At 39.0% G+C, this 25,643-nt stretch overlaps 1 protein-coding gene and 1 long non-coding RNA gene across 2 annotated transcripts; both read left to right on the top strand.

Moving 5' to 3' along the window:
- The first annotated feature begins 8,266 nt into the window (after positions 1-8,266).
- Positions 8,267-10,303, top strand: LOC125187857 (uncharacterized). Its single transcript, XR_007170673.2, has 2 exons — positions 8,267-9,758; positions 9,937-10,303. It is a non-coding gene; the product is annotated as an uncharacterized LOC125187857 (long non-coding RNA).
- A 7,597-nt stretch (positions 10,304-17,900) lies between these two features.
- On the top strand, positions 17,901-25,250 carry AMSH1 (associated molecule with the SH3 domain of STAM 1). The gene is made up of 14 exons (XM_048086425.2): positions 17,901-18,206; positions 19,417-19,481; positions 19,609-19,684; positions 19,824-20,012; positions 20,169-20,248; positions 21,316-21,418; positions 21,494-21,540; positions 21,756-22,077; positions 22,220-22,309; positions 22,410-22,472; positions 22,551-22,625; positions 23,966-24,028; positions 24,782-24,834; positions 24,939-25,250. The coding sequence occupies exons 1-14, from the start codon at positions 18,084-18,086 to the stop codon at positions 25,108-25,110; spliced, it is 1,521 nt and encodes a 506-aa protein (XP_047942382.1). The 5' UTR covers positions 17,901-18,083; the 3' UTR covers positions 25,111-25,250.
- Positions 25,251-25,643: the final 393 nt, after the last annotated feature.

The raw sequence follows: 25,643 nt of genomic DNA, 5'->3' as shown, positions 1-25,643 counted from the left end.
ACAATCAGCATGTCGTCAACGTAGACCAACAGTATGATAAAATCACCTCCTGCGAACTTCTTGAAGAAAACACAGTGATCTGAGGTGGTCCTGTTGTAGCCATGGGTCGTCATGAAGGACTCAAACTTCATGTACCATAGTCTAGGAGCTTGTTTTAGGCCGTACAAGCTCTTCCTCAACCTGCACACAAGGTTCTCTTTTCCTTTGACTTGGAACCCTTCAGGTTGGACCATGTAGATTTCTTTATCCAAATCTCCATGCAGAAACGCCGTCTTCACATCAAGTTGCTCGATCTCCAGGTCTGAGCTGGCAGCGATCGCGAGCACGACTCTGATTGAAGACATCTTCACCACTGGTGAGAAAATATCATCAAAATCCACACCTTTCCGTTGGCTGAAACCTTTCACAACCAGTCTTGCCTTGTACCTTGGTTGTGAGCTATGCTCCTCAGCCTTCAATTTGTAGACCCACTTATTTTTCAATGGCCTCTTGCCGGCTGGCAACTTCACCAAGTCATAGGTGTGATTTTGGAGTAAGGAGTTCATCTCCTCCTTCATGGCCTCTAACCACTTTTCCTTTTGGTCATGCGCCATGGCTTCAGCAAAACTCTGTGGCTCTCTTCCATCAGTGAGCATTACATACTCATGTGGGCTATATCTGGTAGAAGGTTGTCTCTCTCTGACTGACCTTCTGACTGGAGGGACTTCATTTTGTGCAGGTGGAATCTCCTCGTCACCTGCTCCATCATCAACCGGATCGCCTTGCTCCGGTTGGATATCTCCCCCGTGATCTTGAACCGCCGGCAAAGGTACTGGATCTAAGTTGACAGGAACTTCTGAATTAGATTCAGGCTTTTCTTTCGCATCATCAGAACTTGATCTTCAAGGAATACGACATCTCTGCTTCTGATGACCTTCATGCTAACCGGGTCCCATAATCTATAACCAAACTCTTCATGGGCGTATCCCAAGAAGATACATGGTTTGGTTTTGTCATCAAGCTTGGATCTCTCATCTTTTGGAATGTGCACGAACGCCCTGCAGCCAAACACTCTCAAGTGTTTGTAAGACACGTCTTTTCCGGACCAAACTCGGTCTGGAACGTCACCGCCCAGAGGAGTTGATGGAGAAAGGTTGATCGAGTCAACTGCAGTCCTCATAACTTCACCCCAAAAGGATTTGGGCAGTTTGGAATGCGACAACATGCATTTGATTCTCTCACAAATCATTCTGTTCATCCTCTCTGCCACTCCGTTGTGTTGAGGAGTCTTTGGGACACTTTTCTCAAGCTTGATACCATGGTTCTTGCAGTGCAGCTCAAATGGGCCTTGGTACTCGCCGCCATTGTCTGCACGAACACACTTCAGTTTCCTTCCCGTCTGCCGCTCGACTTTTGCTTGAAAATGCTTAAAGACCTCCAAGGTTTGGTCTTTGGTTTTCAAAGCAAAACTCCAGACTTTTCTCAAAAAATCGTCAATGAAAGTGACGAAATATAATGCGCCACCAAGAGTTCTGTCTTTCATGTAGCACAAATCTGTGTGCACCAAATCAAGAGGTTGAGCTCTTCTTGAGGGAGAGAAGCTCTTGAATGCGACTCTGTGTTGTTTTCCGGCCAAACAATCAACACAGGTTTCCAAATGCATTCCTTTTACCTCAGGGATGAGGCTTCTTCTAGCCAAGACTCCAGACCTTTCTGGCTCAGATGTCCAAGCCTCTTATGCCATATCTCAATGGAGGAATTTTTGACGACTGCATTCATCTCTCCATTGGACAACGTTGCATGCATCAAGTAGAGCGAATTTTGCTTTCTACCTTTTGCTGCAATGAGGGAGCCCTTTATCAACTTCCATTTTCCTTCGCCGAAATGGTTGATGTAACCATCGTCGTCGAGCTTGCCGGTGGAAATAATGTCGAGTCTGATATCAGGAACATGTCGAACATCTCTCAGAATGAGCTTACATCCCGTGTCAGTGAGCAGATGAATGTCTCCTATACCAGCAACTTCTGTCACGCCGTGGTTGGCCATTCTGACTTTGCCAAAGCTGCCACCGGTGTAGGATGCAAACATATCACGGTATGGGGTGATGTGATATGATGCACCCGAATCAATGATCCAGTCCGTTTGTTGGCATGACAAACTCACACAGGCATCATCGCAAACTACGACGACATCGCCATCAGTTGCAACTGTCGCTGTGTCCTTCTCAGCATTTTCATTATTTCCTCGCGTTTGATCTCTTTTCTTCTTTCTGCAGTCTCTCTCGTAGTGGTTTGGCCCACCGCAATAATGGCATTTGAAGTCCTTTTTGTGTTTAGACTTCCCCCCTGGATTTGTCTCTCATGTTTTGAGAGTTTCTATTTTTACTTCTCCCTCGATCACTATTTTCAGCAACCATCGCCTTTGTCTCAGAAGAATGATCTTGCTCCCTTCTTCTGGATTCTTCGTTAAGAAGACAATATTTGACCATCTGCAAGGTCAGTGCTCCCCCTGGAGCCGTGTTGCTGATTGACACTACAAGAGTGTCCCAACTATCCGGCAACGAACTGAGTAGCAATAAAGCTATCACTTCATCATCAAGAGAAATCTTCATATTGTTGGATTGGTTGATAAGACCCTGATATGCATTGAGGTGCTCCGTCATGTTGGCACTCTCCACATATCGCAATCGAACGATTTTTCTGATGATGGATGCTTTGTTCAAGGCATTTTTCCTCTCGAACATAGCTTCCATTTTCTTCCAAAAAACATCAGCCTTTTCCTCATTGGCGAAATGATGGAAGATATTGTGTTCGTGGAAGCGCCGGATGTAACCAACAGTTTTCTGTGCATGATGATCCAGTCATCATCACTCATATCCTTTGGTTTGGCATCGTCTCCATGTAAGGACAAATAGAGATCCTTACAGTAGAGAAGATCCAACATGCTTGGCTTCCAAATTGAGTAATTCGTTCCGCTCAATTTGAACATGCCACCAAGCGAAGACGATTCCTCCATTTTTAATCCTCCTCAAAACCACGATAGTGGCTCTGATACCACTTGTTGGGAAAAGTGGTGATAATTATCAAAGAGTATCAAAAATAAGATGATACTTGCGCAGCGGAACCAGGATAATTCTTTTCCCTCTTGCTGGATTAAATAATGGGACCAAACCAAGAAAACAAATTTGGTGCAGAATAAAAACGTGAGACGAGAATTTTACGTGGAAAACCCAAATCGGGAAAAACCACGAGACCGAAGTCTAAATCTTCCACTATGTATACAGTAGGCTTACAAAATTCTCCCTACACTCTATAGGGGAAACACAAATCTCAAGTTGAATAACTTGGAATACACACAAGAAGAGTGAGCTACAATTTCAAGGGAGATGGGAATTTTTCCTCACTTTTTCTTCTCTCAAAATGCACTCACTGAAACTCTCTCTTGCTCCCTCTCTCACTAGTTGCTATAATCTGCAACTCTTGCACACTCTTTATCGACGAATTGCATCTCTACTTATAGGAGGAATGAGCTGCAAATTTCCACTCCTATAGCTTACTCTACAACCGACCTATAGCTTCACATATGTGAGAGAATTTCAAAGCTGCAGATTTGCAATAAATTGCTGCAGCTCTAATTCACCATTTTAGTCAACCTTTGTTTTCTTCACAATATTTTCAACTATAGCGGCTGCTTCCACATGAGGTGGATAATCTCAACAGATCGGTTATATGACATCGGAGTATAAAATTGTTACACAAAATTTGTTTCCAAAAGACAAAATTTACAATTAATTGGTGAGGTGAGCGGCAAGATTAAGAATATAGATTCATTTGTTACCTTGAACTATGATCTTATTTAAGTTAGAAACTAAGAGAATGAGAGGCGAAAGCAAATAAAGGCAAAAAGTTAGTATGATGCAAAGCATCCGGCAAATCTATAGCTTCAAATAAGGGGTTATTAAGAAATGAGCATAGCATGATTAGCATCTATTTTAACATATAATGGAGGATATGTGATACTGAAATCTTAACATGGCTGCTTGGTAACTCAAAAGGTAAAAGCTACTAGTAAAGGTCATCTCCTATTCGCAGCTCCTTTTACATACAAAACGAAGAGCACAATATATTCTGAAATGAAGAGTTATCACCTAGCAAAAATAAGCGGTTCCTTTTGCATACAAAACGAAGAGCACAACATATTCTTAAATGAAGAGTTCATCACCTAGCAAAAATAAACGGTTCCTTTTACACACAAAACGAAGAGCACAACTTAATAGTGACATAGTAGTAAAATATTAGCAAACCATTCAAAACAGATTCAAGTGTGTCTATGAAAACAATGGTTTCGCCTCAAACCTTACTCCTGGCCGTCCTGAGGGCCGGGAGCAGTGCCACCATTTCTACCTTCGCCTCCAGCGGTCTGTGGGAGCAGATACTTCCCCACCCATTGCCTCCAGGTAGGTACGAATACGCTTCGCCTTCTTCCTATCCCCTGCCTCAGTAAGCTGGACGATCTTTTTAGAAGCCCAAACCCGCAGCTCCTCCTCCCGCGTCCCTTCTCGCAGAAACTCCAACTTATGCCTAACCACCATACGCGGCCTTGATGTCTGCCAACAGATCCTCATCCAACTCCGCCTCATCCTCATTCTCCCTGGCACGTACAGAGCAAAGCAAGCAGCGCCCAGCTCCATAGCATCCATTGGCTCATACGCAGAAGCAGCCAGCTCCTGATCACGACGCTCCTGCATCAACACAATCTCCCGTTGCAACCTAGCCACCTTCTTACTCTACAAAAAAAATGGCTAAGGACATTTTTTAATACAAGCCAAGATGCTAGTATTTGTAAATAAACTGCTTCAGGAAACGTCTTCATTGTTGGTGTCCCAACTAAAATTAAGCAATGCAAAAAGCAACTTTCTGTTGCGTCCTAAGTAATTGAGCTTCTATTTTGGAAACTGAGAAACCTGAGCCTCCATCTGCTTGTTGGGCCCACTTCCTTCGAGTATCATTCAAGAACTGAGTACCGTCATCATTCTTCAGCCACACGCAGAACTTGAAGATCTGCGCCACGGTGCAAGTTTCCGGCGTGGTCCAGAATTCCATGGCGTTGCCCTTGCCTATGATGGTGGTCCTGATAGCGGGGTTACTCTCCGTGGTCAGCAGCTTGTCAGTGAAGTTCGATACGATCGCCTGCCTCGTCCACGTCGCCACCGGAAACGCCTCAGCGCCTAGCGGCCTTAACGTTTCTGCTAGAATGGTGTCATAGTCGACAGCGGGCCTCGGCTTGAGCCCAGCACGTCCTCCGGGATGAGCCATTGCAGCAAGAAACCTAACTTTTGAAGACACAAAACCACTGCTACAGCAACAAAGACTTAAGTAATGGGAGTACTACTGAAGCGCTACAACTAAGCGAGTAACGAGGTGAATGGAATATGAAAGCTTGTTTTGAATCTAAACATGGTTTTTTTCATAGATTTTAGTTTATTTTCATTTTGTAAAAAATGTTTTAAGGATATTGGAATTTTAGTGTTTTTCTTTTTATTTTTTAAGAGAATTCCGATGTCAATTTTATTGCTTTAGAAATTCTGGCTAAGCCATTTAACTGCATCAAGTAATCTTTTTGCTAGTAGACAATAAAAGTAGTAACGAAGGAGATGAAAAACAGTTATTGCAATGTAATATTACTAGTTGAAGCTCGATAAATAGGAGAGAAAGGAAAAAGTAAGAGAAAAAAATAATACTCGTATTATTATTATTATAAAAATAAAAGAAGATTATTTTGACCAACAAATAAAATAAAATGATTATCGCAGCAAAAAGGCGATTCCGTCGCCTTGGTGGCCCCCACACTCCGGTCCGACATCATGTGAGGAGGTTAAATCAAGGTACGCAGTAGTCCGTTAAGAGGGAGGCCTTAACCCACTGACAGTCATAAGCCAGCAGTGAGATTTGAACCCAGACTATGCAGCACGAATAAGCAGCAAGATCTGCCCCTCTATTGCCAACTGCACTATGCTCCTTCGGGCAAATAAAAATAATGAAATGATTATTGATTGTGAATTGAGGAAGTACTATCATTTTTATATAAAAATATTTTTAATAATCTCAAATTTGGAAATAATTGCAATCGAGTCGTGAGCTTTAAATCTCGCTTGAATTTGCACTAGACCTTAAATTGTTCATTTAGTAGTAATAATAGCAAGTCAATGCTATTGTCATATATTAACCCATTTTCTATTTTAAAGAACATGTCATAATCCTAACTCACAAATATTCGAATATCACTAGCTGCAAGTAGGGCTGGGGAAAAATACCGAAATACCGAAATACCGGCCTTATCGTACCGAAAAAATATCGAAAATACCGAATTTTCGGTATACCGTGACTTTCGGTATGGTATGATACCTTACCGAAAGAATCCGGTAAGGTAACGGTATGAATTTTCAAATACCGCGGTATACCGATGCATACCGAAATTCGGTATATACCGTAAATTAAGGTATATACCGTAAATTAAGGTATATACCACAAAAATATAAACACAATTATATATAAAATATATTTTATATATTTTTAAATTATAAAATCTATTGTGAAATATAAATATAATTATGAATAAATTATATTTAACTTATTTTTAAAATTATAAATTATAAATAATATTTTAAAAACTCTAATTTTCTATTTTAATTGATGTTGAAAGTCAGGTATACCGCAAAAGTAAGGTATACCGAACTTCGGTACGCTCCAAAAATGAAGTACGGTATCGGTACGAAAATTTGTCATACCGAAAATAAGGTATACCGAAGTTCGGTATACCGAAAACTTTGGTAAGGTAAAGGTATGACTTTTTCGCATACCGTATTTACGGTAATGTCACGACCACAACTCCCTAGTGCTAGTGAGCGTAGCTATTTCGCGACTAAACGATTCTCAATAATCAAGGGACAACAATAAAAGGATGAAATCACTTAAAACAAAAGTATCAAAGGCATATGGGTACATAGTCAAAACGTGTTCAGAGTATCAAGACTAAGTTCATAGCTTTCTAGCACAAAATTCTAGATTTGCAGCGGAAGAGTCCAAGACAAAATAGCACGTATGAAGACATGCTACTTTGGGCTACCTAACTACTTATTTAAAAGAAAAGCTTGTCCCAACACTTTCGCCTGCTCGTCCACGTTCAACCTGCACATTTGAAAATAACATGCAGGGCTGAGTATTTGATATACTCAGTGGGCACATTGCCAAAAAATGGTTCTATCTTTAATTGTCAATGCCACAGTTGAGTGATCACGGGGTTTTACTTAAAAGACCCGAGTCACTAAAATACTTTTCCTTTAGTAAAGATTTGATTGCGCAATCACATAACATAGATATACCATATCTGAAACTGATGTGAACCGGGAATGTGGCCACATTCCACGACGGTCACTGGACCGGCCAACTCCTTTGTTAGCTCACGGTCCCCTCATGTGTACACTAGTCCGAGTAGGGTTTGCGGCCCTACTGGGACCCGAATTCGATTTAACTAAATTGGCATAGCCAAGCAGATAGGTAATCATAAAACAAAACATGGCATGACAACATACTTGAGCAAAGATTCACATTTTCATACTGAAATCACGTTTTGAAAGAAATGCCCACCTCAAAGGCTATCCCCTTAGCCGAACAAACTCCTTAGCTTGATTTTTAGATGACGCGCGAAGACGCCCCTTTAGTAACATGGAAATAATACTTAATTAGGCTTAAGAAGCCAAATGAACTCAAACGTGAATGCATCCTAAGTGCGTGCTCTTTTATTCTTTTCCTTAAATTTTTCTAGAAAAGTTCTAGAATTCTTGAATATTAATTAAATCAGTAGATTTAATTAAACTGGGAAAATTATTCGCTTAACTAGGGGATGTTACCTCCTATGCCATTTATTCAAGCACTGAAATAGACTCGAGGTCTATTCATCATTTCAGAAATAATTATTCGAGCGCTAATACTAAAGTCCGGGAATTAAATTTATCATCGTGGAAATAATTTAGCGGACCATTACTTAACCTCAATTATTTGATTGAGCAACATAGGTGGGCTCACGATTTAATTAGGCTAAAGCCAACTCCCATTTTATTTTAATTATTAGCCCAACTTCTTAGTTTATTAAAGAATTAGTCCATTCTTTAGAATAAAACCTTAGCCCATGCATTTAATTAATAGAGGCCCAAGAAGAGGCCCAATTTACTCCCTTCTCTCAACAGCCATCGGCCTCTCTCTCTCTTTTCTCAAATTCCCAAATCAAAAACCCCAACTTGGAAGAGAAATCGACGGCTCCTCTCCCTCGCTGTTCGCCGGTCGTCGGGTCGCCGCTGTCTCGCCGTCAGCGCCGTCAGTCGCCAGCTATGGGCCGGCGACGAGCCCTTGCCGCTGCCGTCACGCGAGGATTTGGGGAAAACAGCGCCTCTGTCCGACGCCGCCATCCGCCATCCGGTGTCACCGCCGGTCGTGAGCTCAGCGAGGCAGCACTGTCATCGCGGTCAGACACTCCGTGAGGCGGGTCGTCGTTCGTGCTCCTTCATCGCTCTCAGTTGGAGTCGCGGAGGGGTCCTCGGCATCTCCGTCGCGCCATCCAGTTCCGCAATCGTTTCGTACTTCGCCAGCGAAGTCGCCGACAGGAAAAAGGCATCGCCTTTCTCTCTTTCTCCGGCGTTCCCTGGCGACTCACGCCCGTCAAAGCTCCAGCCCTCCCCCGGCTCCCTCCGACGAATTCTCTATCGTCGTCAACGCAGCTCGCCGCTGCTGCCTCCCGTCCTTTCACGGCGACTCAGCGCCGTCGCTGACATCTCTGGCTGAGGCAGAGGCTGCTCGGTCCGCTTCGCAGACCAGCGCCGCCGCCGCCGCTGCCGCAGCCCGTCGGCCTTAAAGCTAAGTTCTTTTTCCCCCTTTCATTACTTAGTATATTTGTTTGAAACTTGGACAGTAGCAATGTTGGAAACGTTTTGATTGTTGTGATTTGAGGTTGTGATCTTGGATATATACTTTAGTTTACTGGAAAGAGATTGATCTTGAAAAGGTTATAGTTTGCTACTGAAAATTAGCATGAGGGCAGCCTATTGTGCTCTTGTTCCATTTATAAGTTAAAGTTCTTCAAAGGCTACTACTGCTATGAGATTTCTCTAGCAAATTCTACATCCTTGAGCTAGCATGATGTTCTAAACAAGGGCAGAGAGTGTGCTTGTGTTACTTTGATTGTGCTTCCTAAGTTGTGGTGCCTCTATATGATGATATGTATAGCTATTGGGGAAAGAAGATGGAGGTGTATTACCTCTGGAAAAATCGAAGGAATGGCTGTCTTTGCTGCCGTTCACCTTGTTCCACCCTCTACTCTCGGTTTGTGCTGAAATTTTGAAGTGTTTGTGAAAGGGAGTTGAATGTGGTGTGGAGGGAAATTTATAGGCAGATTGGTGTACTTGTGAGCCTTAAATGAGGCTGCTGAAACTCTTGTTTCTATCCAGCAGCATATCTCTCTTTTCTTGATCCATTGCAGCAACTTTAACTGAAACTTGGTGGTATACTAAGGGTATATTGCAGCAACAATCCTTTTTGTTGGTTCTTCACCACTCCTTTTATTTAATTAAACTTGGTGTTTTGTCTATGCATAAGTACTCTTGCATTAATACACTTTGTTTGATTTTTTTGCAGGTACAAGCGAGAGAATGCAGGGGCTGTTGGGAGCAGAGGAGTTCAAACTGACTTTGCTTCCTTTGGTAAGTCTTTTGGTCTACTCTAACAAAGGTATTACTGTCATTTTCCTCAAGTGTAAGCTGCTGGCTGTTTTAGTACTTTTGAGGGTTGAGAGTTTTTGTTCTCACATAGTTATTGTCACGAAAAGGGGTATTAGGGAGCCAACTTTGCCATCCTCAAATTCCCTTTTGTTCCCCTTGCATTTAATACACTTGTTTATCTTTTGCAGGAGAAAGAGACAACTTGGCTGCCACCCAACTGTCCCGAGAAGTAGGCTCGCTGCCCTGGCTCAACGGGCTGACCGGGTAGGGTCGCGGTGGTGTGCGACTTGGGCTCGAAAAAAAGAGAGGCCCAAAGTGTAGTAAAAGAGCCGACTTTAGTTTCTTAGCCTTTTAGCCCATACTTGTATATTTTGTACTAGCATTCAAATTTCCTTTTTCTTAAACTCTTAACTCACATGTACTTAATTATGTAAGCTAAAGTGTAGTTCGGCAAGTAGTTGAACTTTCTTAGTTAGGAAAAGAACTCTTCATATTCTTCTTCGTTAGTTATGTATCAAAAACATATGGAATTGCTTTGGTTCGTTCCGACTCTCACTACTTTTTACTTCGCAACTAATCGACACTTAAGTAAACACAAAGCGACGAGTTCTTATTTATTTCAACGTAACCAGAGAGGACGTTACATTTCTAGTTCCTCATTACTATATCGAAAACAAAATACTGGTGCGGGTATTACAGGTAAGGTATACGGTATGGTGGTTTCGGTAAGGTATACCTTACCTACCCACCCCTAGCTGCAAGTAGCAATCGATGAATCTCTAGTATTGGTTATACTTTCTTCGTTTACGTTATAAAGATTTATTTTTGTCATTTTTTAAGATGTTCACGATATAAAAATTTATTTATTATTATTTTTTTATATGTGAACTTCACATCTTACTAATGTTTTCTATTTACTTTGTGTATAAAATTAAACAATTTACTAAAATTGTGTTGAGGCAAAATAAATTTTAAATGATAGACAATGTTTTAGAAACCGAACCAAACTGACCGGTTGGACCGCGAACCAATCAGTTGTCTGGTCCGGTTCATCCATTAAAACCACCACTACATTGAATCACCATGAACGACTGTATCAAGCTCAATACCCTTTCACCATATTTTCACCATATTTCACTACATTTTTTAGAATCCGTATCAAGTCATATGATGCCAATTAATAAGGGACAGGTGGAGTAATAGCATAAAATGTAACACAAAATGTGTCCAAAAAATTGGTGAGGTGAGTGGTAAGAATATTGATTCATTGTCCTTACTTGACATTAGGTCCTAATTTAAGTTACAAAGTACGAAAATGAGAGGTTGAAGGAAAAAAAGGCAGAAAGAGAGTCTGTTGCAAAAACATCCAGTAAAATCTGTTGCTTAAAATAAGGGGTTATTAAACAATGAGCATAGAACATGGCCGCTTGGTTCTTCAAAAGGTGAAAGCTGTATTCTTCCAATGGCTAGATAAAAAGATGAATTTCTTTTACATACAAAATGAAGAGCACCAACTTACATTCTTAAATGAAGAGGTCATCTCCTATTCGACTCTGATGGTTTGACATCTCATATGAATAGTCTCAGTTGCAGTCAAGATTCCAGAAACATATTTTACCTTGACTTCAGGCATTCCAAAATCAATCTTCACATAATCTTTGCTACAACACTTGGTTATCAAAATCCAAGACTTCCTCTTTTTATCTAACATGACTATTTCAATTAGAATTTAGAGTTTTCATGTCCATTGCCTCCACTATATGTGTCACATAATCATGTAAAATATTAGCAAAAATACATACCAAGTGATTTGAAGGGGTGACCTTTTTGGAAACAAATCATCCACAAGAGGTTCAGGTGTATCTAGACAAAACAACAGTCACTCTGGTTGTTGAGCAGCAGGGCCGGGGCCAGTGCTACCATTTCCACCTTCGCCTTCAGCAGTGGCTTGTTCTTGCTTCCCTGCATCTTCCAGCCCCTCTCTCGCCCGACGAAGATTTCTCCCGCCACCACCTGCTGCAACCTCATTTCGAATTTGAGCGGATACTTCCCCACCCATTACCTCAAGGTAGGTACGAAAACGGTTCGCCTTCTTCCTATCCCCTGCCTCACCAAGCTGAACAACCTTGTCTGCAACCCAAACCTGCAGCTCCTCCCGAGCCACCGCCTCACTACCATAAGTGGCCTTGATTTCAGCCAACAAATCATGATCCAACTCCGCCTCAGCCTTATTCTCCCGGTACAGCGAAAAGCAAGCAGGCCCAGCTCCATTTCATCCATCGGCTCATACGCAGACGTAAGCGCGTGATCCGCCTTGATATCCGCCACATGCCGCTCCTGCACCTGCACAATCTCCCAACGCAACCGATCCAGCGCCTCCTCCATCGAAAACTCAGAAACCTGAGCCTCCATCGCAGAAATAAACGACGCCTCCTGAAAACTCAGCCCCTTCATTAAACACTTCCTCTCTAGCGCCCTATCATTCAAGAACTGAGCACCCTCACCACTCTTCAGCCACGTACATCTGCGTCACGGTGCAAGTATCCGGCGAGCTCCAGAATTCCATGGCGCTGCCCTTGCCTATGATGGCAGTCCTGATAGCAGGGTCGCCCTCCGTCATCAGGGGCTTGACATGAGCTACGAACTTCTTCACAACAATGTAGTTCGACACGATCGCCTGAGGCGTCCACGTCGCCACGGGAAACGCCTCAGGGCTTCTGCTAGAATGGCGTCATAGTCGATAGCGGGCCTTGGGTTGAGCAGTTTACGGCCTCCGGGATGAGCCATTGCAGCAAGATAACCCTACAGAACCGCTGCAACTGCAAGTTGCAACAAAGGCTTAACTTATCACGGAATGCTACTACTGAAGTTCAAGAGTCGGGACTAAAACTTAATTAGAGCATCCGCAATGGGTAATAGGCCAGCCATAGGCCAGCCATTCTCTCCCCTGCCACGTCAGCAACTCTCAAAAAACCACCTGCCACATCAGATTTAGGCCAGCCATAGGCCAGCCGCAATAAAAATAATTCAAAATATACTACATTTACGGAATTAAAATTACTAAAATACGGAATTAAATTTACGACACATATACGGGAAAAATAATCCATTCCATTAAAAAAAAAAGTACAAATATTTTTAAAAAAAAATACATGATTCTTTTCTAAAAAAAAGGGCTTCAACACACGGGCCCCGCCGCTCTCTACTCCTCGTCGCCGTCTCCGTCGCCGTCGCCGCCCCCGCTGCCGCTGCCGCCACCCGCGGTATCTGAGCCCACGTCGGAACCCGTAAGCCGTGCCCTCGCGGCGGCTAAATCGGCACGCATGCTCTCGAGCATCTCCTGAAGAAACATCTTCTCCGTGGGGTCTGTGGCGGCCCTCCACTCTTGTAAGACCTTGTACATCTGATCCCGCGTATGGTTACGCGAATGGAGAGTGTACTCGAGTGGGGCGGGTGGGAGGGCGGAGGACTGGACCTCGCGGGGCGATAGGGGGGATCCGCCCCTCGCAGCTCGCTGCGCCCGCTTCTGTCCAATCGGGCGGGCGCGACCTGTAAATGAAGGAGGAGACGGAAACTCCTCGACATCCGGGGGGAGGTCGTGGGATCCGCCGCTGCTGCCGCTGTAGTCGCCGCTATAGTTCAGTCGCTGCTTCTTCGGCCACCCAGCGTCGCACCCCGCCCGGAACTTCTCGGAGTCCTTCAGCAACAAGAAGCACTCCCAGAAGGTGAACTCCTTATACTTCCCCTCCACGGGGAACTGACTCGCGGCTATCCTCCGGGCGTCCTCCTCGTTCTGCCCACTCTTGAGCTGACGGAGGGCGTTGGCGTACAAGTTCGCAAAACGGCCCACCGCGGCCCTGGTGCGCTCCCACCCCTTCCGGACCTCCTCGTTGCTGAAGTCCTTCCCCTGCGGACAGTGCCTCCTATAGGCAGCTCTGATCTTCGCCCACATGTTGACGACCCGCTGGTTGTTCGCAACCAGCGGGTCGTCGCACACCTCCAACCACCCCCTGGCCACCCCGACGTACTCATCCTCCGTCCACTTCCTCCGGGTCGGGGTGTGGTCAACAGCGGGCTGCGATGACTCGCCGACCGCCTTCGCCTTCCCCCTCGTCTTCTTCTTCGGCGCGGCCCGCCTCGCCGGAACGGGAGTATCCGGATCATCGAGATCGATCCCCATGTCATGCAACGACAGAAGGTCATCGCCAGTGAACTGCGTCTCCGCTGGGGTCGAAGTGTGAGACGAAGCCGTCAAAAAATCAAGAGAGGGCCGATATACCGGGTCCCCTCCCGGTGACCCCTGCCCCTGCAATCCCCCCTGCATCCCGGGATACATACCCTGCTGCACCCCCCCCTGCCCCCCGCCCTGCCACATCATCCCCATCATCTGCTGCAGCATCATCTGCTGCTGGATCTGGGGCATACCCCCCCACCCGGGCGCTGACTGCCCGCCGCTCCCCTGCCCGCCCGTCATCCCCCCCGGCATACCCCCCGGCATCCCACCAGGCATACCCCCCGGCGCACCAGCCATCATCCCCATCATCTGATTCCAAGGGATGTTAAACCCCGGGCCCATCTGCCCCCATCCAGATCCCACAGGTACCGTGGGAGTCTGAGATCCACTCGTCGCTGGGCTGGACTCGTTGTTGTGATCCATCGCTCGATAATGCTCTTGTACAGAAAGTTAGAGAGAGAGAAAACTCGTTAAAACAAGTGGTGCAAATGAAAATGAAACGAAAATCGCGTTTATATAGGTTTTAAAAAAAAAAATCGGAAAACACCGCTGGCCGATCGCTAGCCGATCGGGCCTCTGCAATGGCGGCTAGCCGATCGGCCAGCGGATCGGCTAGCGACGAGCGATCGGCCAGCCCACGCCGATGCGCTCGCCGATTGCAATGGTTCGGCTAGCCGATCGGCTAGCGCGACGAATCGGCTAGCCGGTCGCTAGCCGACCATTGCGGATGCTCTTATGAGAACAAAGTTAGTACTGAACTTTAATTACGATATTAATTGGGACTAAACAAAGCGAGTAATGAAGTACTTAAGATTTCGAGAGGGATCTTTTGAATCTAAACATGATTTTTTGGATAGATTTTAGTTTTTCTTTTTCATTTTGTAAAAAAATGTTCAAGGATGATCGGAATTTTAGTGTGTGCGTGTTTTTTTTTTCTGTTTTAAGAGTGTTCCGATGTCAATTTTACAAGTCTTTTACCTTCACCAATCATTTACACCAAACTTCAACTCATTTTTTAAGCATACGTCACACTAAGAAATAGTTTTACTCCAACCATTTACACTTAATTCAAAATTTACACCATTTTTTACTTTTTGTCTCACAAATTTTTTACAGTAACACCGTATATGATCATTTTTTTTAAAAAAACACCAAAAATGAGTTTAAGTTTGGTGTATGATTGGAGATTATTTCTACACCAAAACTCATCTTTGGAGTATAGTTGAAGATGGTCTAAGAGCATCTCCAACAGTACTACAAAACTTAAAATGCAGTAGGAAAACACCTCCAATGCAAAATCAATCCTATTATAAATTTTTGATGAAAAAATACCTATCTTTAGGTTTACTCTAAAACTATACCAAAAACATTTTTAGATTTTGATTTATTGCATTCAAGTTCAAATCATTTTATATTTATCAAACGAACAAGGAAAGGTAGAAAAATGAAAATGCAAGAAGAAAAGGAATGGAAAAAACTTACAGTAGTTCAATAAAACACGCAGAGGCGGGTTGGAGAAGAAGATAAAAAAAAAAAAACCTAAATAATTCTATTAATGTTATTTAATTATTGATTAGTGGGCTGACTCATTTCTTTATACACGTTTTTTTTAATAAAAATTAATTCAAAAGCAAAGGCTAAAAATCTAAAATATGATTAAGAATAAAAATATAAAGACACAACCTAATCAAAATAAAAATATGCATAAAAAGATACGTGACCTAAATAAAATAAGATTAAGAAGATACAATAAACTTAAAAGTTATATTAATTAATAAGCTAAATACGAAAAAAAACAGAAAGATTAATAATTAAAATTACACGTTTTTTAATTATATTATATATATGTAATAAATAATAAATTTTATATATAGTCGTATTAATTAATAAGTCTATATGTTATTTAATATAATTTAATTTAATCAAAGTTATTGACAAATTGCTACGGAGTTAGTGTGCAATTTAGATAAAAATATATAGATATGATTGCAAAAGTATAAAAAGTAAGTGAGTGAAAAATATTCTTTTTGGTTTGAGTTTAGTGTAAATGGTTGGAGCAAAATCAATATTTAGTATGATATTTACACTAAAATAGGTTTGAGTTTAGTATAATGGTTGGAGATGGTCTAACAACCATTTACACCAAACTCAAACTCATTTTTGAGTATCCGTTACACCAAAAAGTAGTTTTACTTCAATCATTTACACCAAATTCAAAATTTTTAAATTTTTATCTCATAAAATTTTTGCAGTAACACCATATTTGGTGTTATTTCACAAAAAACACTAAAAATGAGTTTAAGTTTGGTGTATAGTTAGAGAAGATTTATACACCAAAACTCACTTTTGGAGTATGAATTTAGATGACTTTAGAAATTCTGGCTCAGCTATGCCTATTTATTTAAAAGAACATGTTATAATTTTAACTCATAAACATTCCAAAATCGCTAGCAGATGATCAGCGATTGAAAGATTTATTTTGTCAATTTAGAATATTTGTGTTTTAAAATTTGAATTACTTTTTTAAATTTATTTTTGATATGCAAAATTCATATATTACTAATGTTTTTATTTAATTTTTTTATAAAATTAAATTAATTCATAAAATATATGCTCTCCGTACACAATAAGGCCATGTTTGGTTGACGGGAAAGTAAAGTTAGCAAGGAAAATGATTCCTGGGAAAATGAATCACGGGAATATGATTTCTAGTAACTTTACTTTCCTGTGTTTGAAAAATATCAAGATTTTAAATTTATATTTAATTTAAACATCAAACTAAAAGTATACTTATTATTTTTTATAAATAAAAAATAATAATAATATAAAATTCTTAATAAACTATTAATTACAAATAATAATAATTATATTATTATATTTATTATTATAATGGATAGTTTAAATATGAATTATCTATCATAATATAAAATAATACATATAATTATAGTTTAAAATATTATACTCATTTATAATAATAATAAAATTATTATTATTATTATTATTATTATTATTATTATTATTATTATTATTATTATTACTAATTATAATATTTAAGGATGTTACAAGTGAATAAATTTAATAAATGAAAATTACACTATAACTTTATTGATTAATTATTAATTTATGAAAATAATAATTATTATTTATCATACGATTTATATTATATAATTATATTTTAATTATTTTATAAATTATTAATTATTATTATGAATTATTATAAAATAAGTTATAATTATGATAATTTTAATCATAGTTATTTATTTTCTAAAATTAAGTAGTATGATTTATATTTTAAATTATTTTTAAAACATTCTAAATATTAATAATAATAATAATAATAATAATAACTATACTATATTGCATTATATATGTAAGAATCCTAAAACTGGGAAAAAGAATAACTAAGAAAAGATAGGATTCAGAATCCTAAAAAATTGTACTAACTTTCCTTGTTCTCGGATTATGATTACTTTCCCAGTTTGATTAAAAACTAAAACAAACACCGAAATTTAAAATTTAAGGAATCAGATCACTTTCCCAGACAAAATCCTGGCAACCAAATATGGCCTAAGAGTTTTATTTTGCCATTTCAGTTCGTCCTACAATAAGAGTCTAATTTCATTTTTACTATAAATGGTAAGTAGATCTTATGTTCTACTAACTTATTCACTCACGTTTTATTATAAAACTAATAATTTATATAAATGAGAACTATATTGCACTAAATTACTCAACTCACTTTTCTTTTACATTTCTTAAAATTCGTACCATAACTAAATAGAACTCCTAATCCGAGATGGAGGGAATAGTAAGTTAAAATAATTTTTTTAAATGGCAGATAAAGGGGATATGAGGATATGATATAACTTAAATTAAATAATTACTCCATATGCTTCTTGTGGTAGGAGAATGGATTATTTTAGTTGTGTAGTGTAGATGACTACTCTCTTTCTCATTTAGCCTTTATGCGCCTAAGGGCGCTCGACGGCGTCGTTTAGAACCCTCGGACTTTCCACATCTGACTGTTCTTCGCCCTCCGTCCTTCCAAACCAAAAGTCGCCTATCAATCAACTTTCACAGCGAGAGAAGAGTTGATTAAAGATGATAACTCGATCTTCATCTGGAGGTGGATTCAACATCGCCGCCGTTACCAAGAAGATCGATGTAGACAATCGAATTTCTCTACGCTATTACCACAGAATTGCCGATAATATTCTCAAGCAGGTGAATACCTACAATTGGAGCTATTTTCTCTTCGAATTTCTCAATTTTCTTCTGTTCTGTCGATATTTCTGTCTTCCTGTTTTTAATTTCGTGGAATGAAAAGCTGTATCACAACTTCGACTTCTCGTATGTTTATTGAACTACGGGGCATTTCACATTTTGTGCCTATGGAGTTTCTTCTACACGTAATTGATGTTATTACCTTGGTTCGTGTGGGGGCACTACGTTGAGTCTCAGTGGCATTAGTTACATATTCGTTTATGACTTCTGATTCCAATTCTACTCTCTCACGCTTTGAATGTATATATGTTCATATACCATCATGAAGAAAATGAAGATCTTCTGATGCCTAGTATCAGTATGTGCATAGTGCCATGATTTTTTTACGTAAAGAGGTGGTTTTAGGAATACGGCAAGCATGTGTCAATGTTTTTGAAAACTAGATTACCCTCATCCTTTTTAGCACCAATTTTTGGTCAAAGCAATGGGAATCTCTGCTGATATTGTATGTACTTTTTTGACCTTCCTGGGGATATGATCACTAAATCATAGTAAGTCTAATAAGTTTGGGTACCTGTAGGTCATTATATACCACATTTAGATGTTAGGAACCTCTTCAAATAATAAACTCGTCAATTTCCTGCTTGAACTACTTTGGAACTTCACACATTCAAATGTTGCTTTCAGATTAAAAATTGGAATATCTAACCTTTAGCTTATCTGTAATCAACCTTTATGCATTCATCTAGACATCTAAAACTAATCGTCTATAATATGATTATGCATAAGAAACTGTTGTTGTTTGTTTGATTTTAATGGTAGAAAAGTTTTTACCTGACTTAGATTACTGTTCTACTACTGTGTTGATCTTTAACTTTCTGCTTCTAGATAATGTGACAACTAATTGTTGTTCTGAAACTGTGATTGAGCTCTAACATGTGCTTTTTTTGCTTCATGTGATTTTCTTTGCTTACATTACATTATAGACAACAGTCACTACTATAATAACTCGCATCTGATCATATCCAGAAAATCTTGTCAGATTATCTTTGTTTAATAGGAATATCTGATCCTTTGTTCATTTATCTGGAAGTACACATTTCATGGTTATGCTTTGATTCACATAATTTATTTGATCTCTCTTTCGGTCATTTGTATATTTTTATTTCCCTCCATATTGAGTACTTTATCACACTTTTTTCCTATGTAGGCTGACATATTTCGTGAAGAAAAGAATATTATTGACCTCTATGTTATGCTCCTTAGATTTTCAAGGTGAGAAACAATGATGTATTCAAATTCATTGTTTGATTTAGTTACAGTATTCCAAAATATATATGTCATGTAGCATGAAATATGAAAAACTCAGTTTTGTGAAAGCTGCTTGTTGTCTTTTGTTTAGTTTGGTGACTGAGACGATACCTTGCCATAAAGAGTATAGAACATCTCTACAGAGCAGTAAACTCAATCTCAAAAGGGTAACGATTGACAACAATTGTTCATCTCCTTATTATTATTATTATTACTGGTGCTGGTCCTGCTGGTATAGCTAGCAAGAGTCTTGGTAGATTTTGTTATTGGGTTAAATCCTTCTTTTGTGTTAATCTGCTTTTTCAGAAATTGAATGCTGCAATGACTGAGCTTGAGGAATTGAAACCAGCTGTTTCAGAAAAACTTGAGGAGTTGCACTATAAACAAATTTATCAACTTCATAAACAGCAGAAATCTCAGCAAAGTCAAACTTTGGAACCCTCAGTTGAATGGCCTCTTGTTAGACGAAATGTGAATGATTTTAGTAGAAAACAGGTATAACTGTCATAGAGAGTCGGTTGATATGGGATATTTTATTTGTTAGCAATAATTGGACTAGTGTTGTGATCTTTGTTTTATGATTTATATATTTAATTCTTCATATTAATTTATGTATCAAATAAGAAAAAGTACCTTTTCACTGTTTTGCAGCCTGTTACTAATCAATATGGATATCAAGTTCCCCAAGCATTCTCACTTAGCAAACCAACTAGAGAACATCTCCAAAGAGCGTAAGTTGCTATCTGGTATAACTTTTTTTTATGTGAACAGAAAAATGCATATTTTCGCCATCATTCCACCCTCTTCTTATGCTTCCATTTTGGCCATGTATTTATGCATGTTTTCAGGTTATGAGTTATGACTGGCATCGAGGCTTCAAATTATTGTGTGTGACATCAAATTCAATAATCAAAGATATTTCTGAAATCTTAAACCTATTTTACTAGAACAATAAATGCTTCCACTGGTTAGTGATACTGAGAATAAGTGTTCTATTCTAAAATCTTCTTTACAATTTAGTCAAATTAATAAGACATATCTCATCTAGCAAAACATGATTCATAAGACTAGATATGTTGAGTGTTTGCTGCATTCAATATAGACTAACACATGTCCGCTAAAAAATTGGGATTTAGAACTCTTTCGTATCTTTTCTGCGTTCAATATAAATAGTGAAGGGAGGAGTCTTGCATTAGACCGTGTCACCGTTGGCAGGGTCAATACCCAGATCAAAACCCATATATGATGACAAATATGGGTTTGGAACCCAGATTTTTAACTGCCGTATGGCGAGCCAGTTCTTTTCGACTAATGATATCATTAGATAAGTCAAATCGATTTATTGCAACCAGCGCACTTGTTTGTATTTCATTTTCTTCTTCTTCTTGAAAGTTTTTGTGCTAGTTAAGTGATTCTAAGTAATTGAAAGAAATGCTTTATAGAGAATAATCAGTGCATAAGTTGATTATGGTTGTGCGTATATATTTATTAAATTGCAATTAAATTACAATTGTTTCAATTTCACTGAATAGGTAAAGTGATGTGTGTAAAAAAATATAAATTCACAATGAACTCCTCAAATTTCAAGTGATATGTCTACCAGCTTAAACTTTTGTTAAATGAAAAAGAATTGAGATATGCTTCTTCATTTGTCAATCTAGTAAAATAATTGTGTAACTTTATTGCCATCCTGACCTATTTGATCTCGTTTCTGTGAAGACTAACATTATTGTTGTGCTGGATTATGTTTGAATATTTTTGCCTCTTTTTTTATCTATGTTTTGTGTGTTTCTCGTAGAACATTGAGCATTCCGCGTGCAAAGGAGGAAACTCTTTCAAAACATTCTATTTTGGGCCCAAATGGGCTTCGTGGGCAGTGGCAGGGTCCAACTCACTATAAGGTAGTGTAACAATTGCTTTCTGTCTTTTCCATTTCATTAAGTGAACATTTATTTGATTTGATTTTGTATGTGCAGGTTCAGTATCCAAGTAATTTAGACTTCACTCCTATACAGATCCCAGGGTACACTAATGCTATTATTCTTTGTGTTTCTTTTTAGGCCTCAAGTAAATCACTACTTATATTTGGAATTTGAAGTTTTTTTATTTTCTAACAGTGTGTACTCTGTGAACATAGTACACGGTTGTAAAAAACCTACATACTATAAGTGATGCTTCTGATGTTCTTTTAAATGGTTAATGGTTATGTGATGCTACATGAGTTTTGTGTCCATATAGGGTTAATAGCACTCAGAATTCTACTGAGGATGGGATTGTGATGAAAGAGGAAAGCTCAGAACAAGATAAATCAAGCTTCGAATCTGTAGTTCCACCAAAAACTGATAACCAACAGATTGAAGAATCTATTTCCCTCATATCTTTTGAAGATGAAAGTGCTTCACAAAGTGAGGTAATTAGACAACCTTCTCCCCCACCTGTTCTAGCAGAGGTACAGGATTTGATTCCAGCCTCAACGCCAGAGACTCCAACAGAAAGTGGGTTGGTAAATGTTTCTGATGATGCTTTAGTATGTTCCGAGGATCCCCTACAGTTGCACATAGTAAGCTTTTTCAGCTCTTTCATTGTATTATTCTCAACAGCTATCTAATTCCTCTTTGAATTACTTTATCTTTATAAGCATCTGTATGGTTAATGAGCTTTCAGAACTTCAAAATTGATCATTGTGCTTATTCTTGTATCAGCCAACTGAACTGATGAACAGTTTTATGAAGCTAGCAAAGTCAAACACCAATAAGAACTTAGAAACATGTGGTGTCCTTGCAGGTTCCCTCGTAAGTAGTACTTTCTTCTAGCTCTTCCCTTGATTTTTTTTGTAATCATGTGTTTCCCTATTCTATTTCTGAACAAAATAATTTTTGGAAATAACCACAGAAAAACAGGAAATTTTACATTACTGCTCTTATTATTCCAAAGCAAGAATCAACTTCAGATATGGTAAGCCAGAGTGCTACTTATATATGCACAAAATTATTGTAAGCTAGTTTGATATTAAATCACTTTTCTCTCAACCAGTGTCAGACCACAAATGAGGAGGAAATATTTGAAGTGCAGGACAAGCAGTCTCTTTTTCCCCTTGGATGGATTCATGTAAGTTACCTTTGTTTGTGCTTTCTGAGGGGCCTCAAGTTAGTCATCTTCACTACTTGGTTATTTTAAGGTTCAGTATATATTTTTGATGTCCCTGGATCCTAGTTTAGAAGGGGCCTAAGTGCCTTGCTCCTCTAGGTCCGGACACTTAGAGATAGCTTTTTAAAATGGTGCCAGAAAGGGTTTGAAGGATACCTTTTTACCCTTCAAAAATTGTTCTGTGGATGCTGTATATAACTGATTAAACTCTCTTGTTTGTTTGTGTACATGTGCAACTAATCATTTTTCATCATTCTAATACTACTACTTTTCTTAAATACTAACTAGATACATTGATAGCTCTTGTGATGTGTGATATTAAGATTTAGTTATACAGTATTTTTTTTCCGACACTGCTTTATGGCTTCATAGCCTACTTGTAAGATTTGTACAAAATAATTTGAACTTTCATGTAGTCTCTGGACATGGAGAGTGTAAATCCATTTTATATATTGGGCTACATAGAGGACACATGTGGTGACTTAGTTTTGTTGAATAAGGCTATTTAGAGTGCAAAATATGTCAAAGTCAGTCACGCTCAAGACTAATATTCGCTTTGTGGAATGCTGAACTTCATTATTTTCTGGGGCAGCATGGAACCATAATTGAGATTTTAACGAAATTTGAGTTTTCATGGAAGCCATACAGTGAAAGAGTCTAAACAATTCCAATGGTTTAAGTGCCTTCTTTGCATTAGGAAATGCGCCAGATAATGCCAATGGTTACAACCCAGAATGGTTACTTTATTTTGTTATGGATGAACTATCTGATATCAGCTTTTACAACTCCAATGGCCAACTTTTTCGTGTGCTATCTTTTTCGTGTTTTGTAATGTTCACCTATTCACATAGTTAAACATATGACTGTCCTTCTCATGCCTGTCAGATTCCTAAGCTCTGAATTTCCTATCATAAGTACTCCGTCCGTCCTCCATTCCACTAACTCATACCACTCACATTTTATTATACAACTAATATATAAAAATGGGACCCACATTCCACTAACTTTTTTTACTTACTTTTCTTTACATTTCTTAAAACCCATGCCGTGTCCGTGCCCAACACAAAGTGGACTAAAAATGGGGGACGGAGTGAGTAAAATTTACTATCTCTCAGACAGAAAGAAATGATATCATATTATGCTATTTTCTTATGCTCTGATCATTTACAGAAGAAAAAAAACTAGTTTCTTGGTCAGCCTTGTGGTCATACTATGACTTCTCAGCCAAAAGTATTTTGGTCATTCAAAACATGTTGTGGTCTTGCGGATTAATATACTGAAAGCTGCTTATTGTTTTGCAGACACATCCTACTCAATCTTGTTTCATGTCATCAATTGATGTACATACACACTACTCTTATCAGGTAGGAGCTCTCTTATACCCCATAACTGGTAACCCTCATCAGTGTTAGCTGGCAATTGGTTAGAACTTGTTTTCTGTGGCAGAGGGTAGTGTGATACTGGGTTGCTTTTGTGCTTAAAATCCTAGATATTTTAAGAGATCAGTTTGTTTCAGATTTATAAGAGACTGGAATTGTATATTAAGAGACCAAAAAAAGAACAATAATTATTTAATAAAAATAAGTTAATGCATTGCATCCTCCAGGGTGCCTTTACTAGCATGCATCAGTCTCAAAAATTACTCCCTCCATCCCATGTATATTGACCTGTTTTTCTTTTGGGTCCGTATAGCTTGGCCTGTTTCTTTTTTGGAACACATTTATTACTCACATAACCTTAAATAGTACTCCCTCCGCCCCATAATAGATGTCACACTTCTTTTTAGTTTGTCCTACAAAGGATGTCATATTTCCTTTTTTGGAAAAAGTTCTCTCTCACGTTAATATAAATATACTATTTTCTCTCACCACTCAACACACAAAACAACGTTTCCTAAAATCCCGTGCCATTGCCCAAGTATGCCATCTATTATGGGATGGAGGGAGTAATTCATTACTACACACACCCTTATACTATACGTCAACACTCCTAAATACCGTTGCCCTAAAGAATAGCCAATATAGTTATGGGAATGAGGGAGTATGGTATTAATGTGATTGAAATGTAGGATGCCTGATCATCATTTTTCCCTTTTTCTTGAATGAACGCTTGTACAGATCATGTTGCCAGAAGCCATTGCCATTGTCATGGCACCAAGAGACACTTCAAGGTTCTCTCTTATTGAATTTCACTGTATCCTGTTGTTTTTTCATTAGGATGAACTGATAGTGAAAGCTTGTTTTTGCGAATGCATATAAATGTTTCATTGTTCAGGAAGCATGGCATTTTCCGGTTGACTTCAGGTGGCATGACCACCATCAGGCATTGCCCACGGCGGGGTTTCCATTCCCACGATCCTCCGTCCGATGGTAGCCCGATATACAGACAATGTACAGATGTTTATATGAATCCTGATCTGAAATTTGATGTCATTGATCTACGTTGATTACGCTGGCCTTTAGTGGTGTTTGATATAATACTAATTTATGAATATCATTGATGTACATTGTGCTGTGTGGGGATTTGACTAGCTAAATGTTTGTAAAAATTGAATTACCATTGCCTAAGAAATTGTTTGATTGGGTAGCTTAGTGTTTGTAAAATTGATCTACGTTGATTACTCTGGCCTCTCAGTGGTTTGTAACTCCTTACAGATGAAAGCCTGTCAAAATTGATAGTTTTGTGAATTTGGTAAAATTTATGCAATTCATGATGCTTGCAATTTGCATCGTTTAAAAAATGTAGTATTTCTATATTAATTAAATGTTAAGGTTAGTGTTCTTACCTGGGATTCATTTTATACTTTGCTTCATGAGCTCCTTGTATTATACAATCATTTTTTGGTAGGGGAAAAGAAAAGAAAGGACAGTTCATTTCTGAATTTAATTAATGAAGACAAGTAAATTGAACATAAACAAAAAGTTCGATAATTACAATTCGAGTTTGACCTGAAAATATACGAGTGGAGCTAGCTTATCT

The sequence above is a fragment of the Salvia hispanica genome, chromosome 5 (assembly GCF_029641045.1).
Source record: "Salvia hispanica isolate PSC_SH4W2 chromosome 5, Shi_PSC_v1, whole genome shotgun sequence".
Classification (NCBI taxonomy): domain Eukaryota; kingdom Viridiplantae; phylum Streptophyta; class Magnoliopsida; order Lamiales; family Lamiaceae; genus Salvia; species Salvia hispanica.
This window is presented reverse-complemented; position numbering and strand designations above follow the sequence as displayed.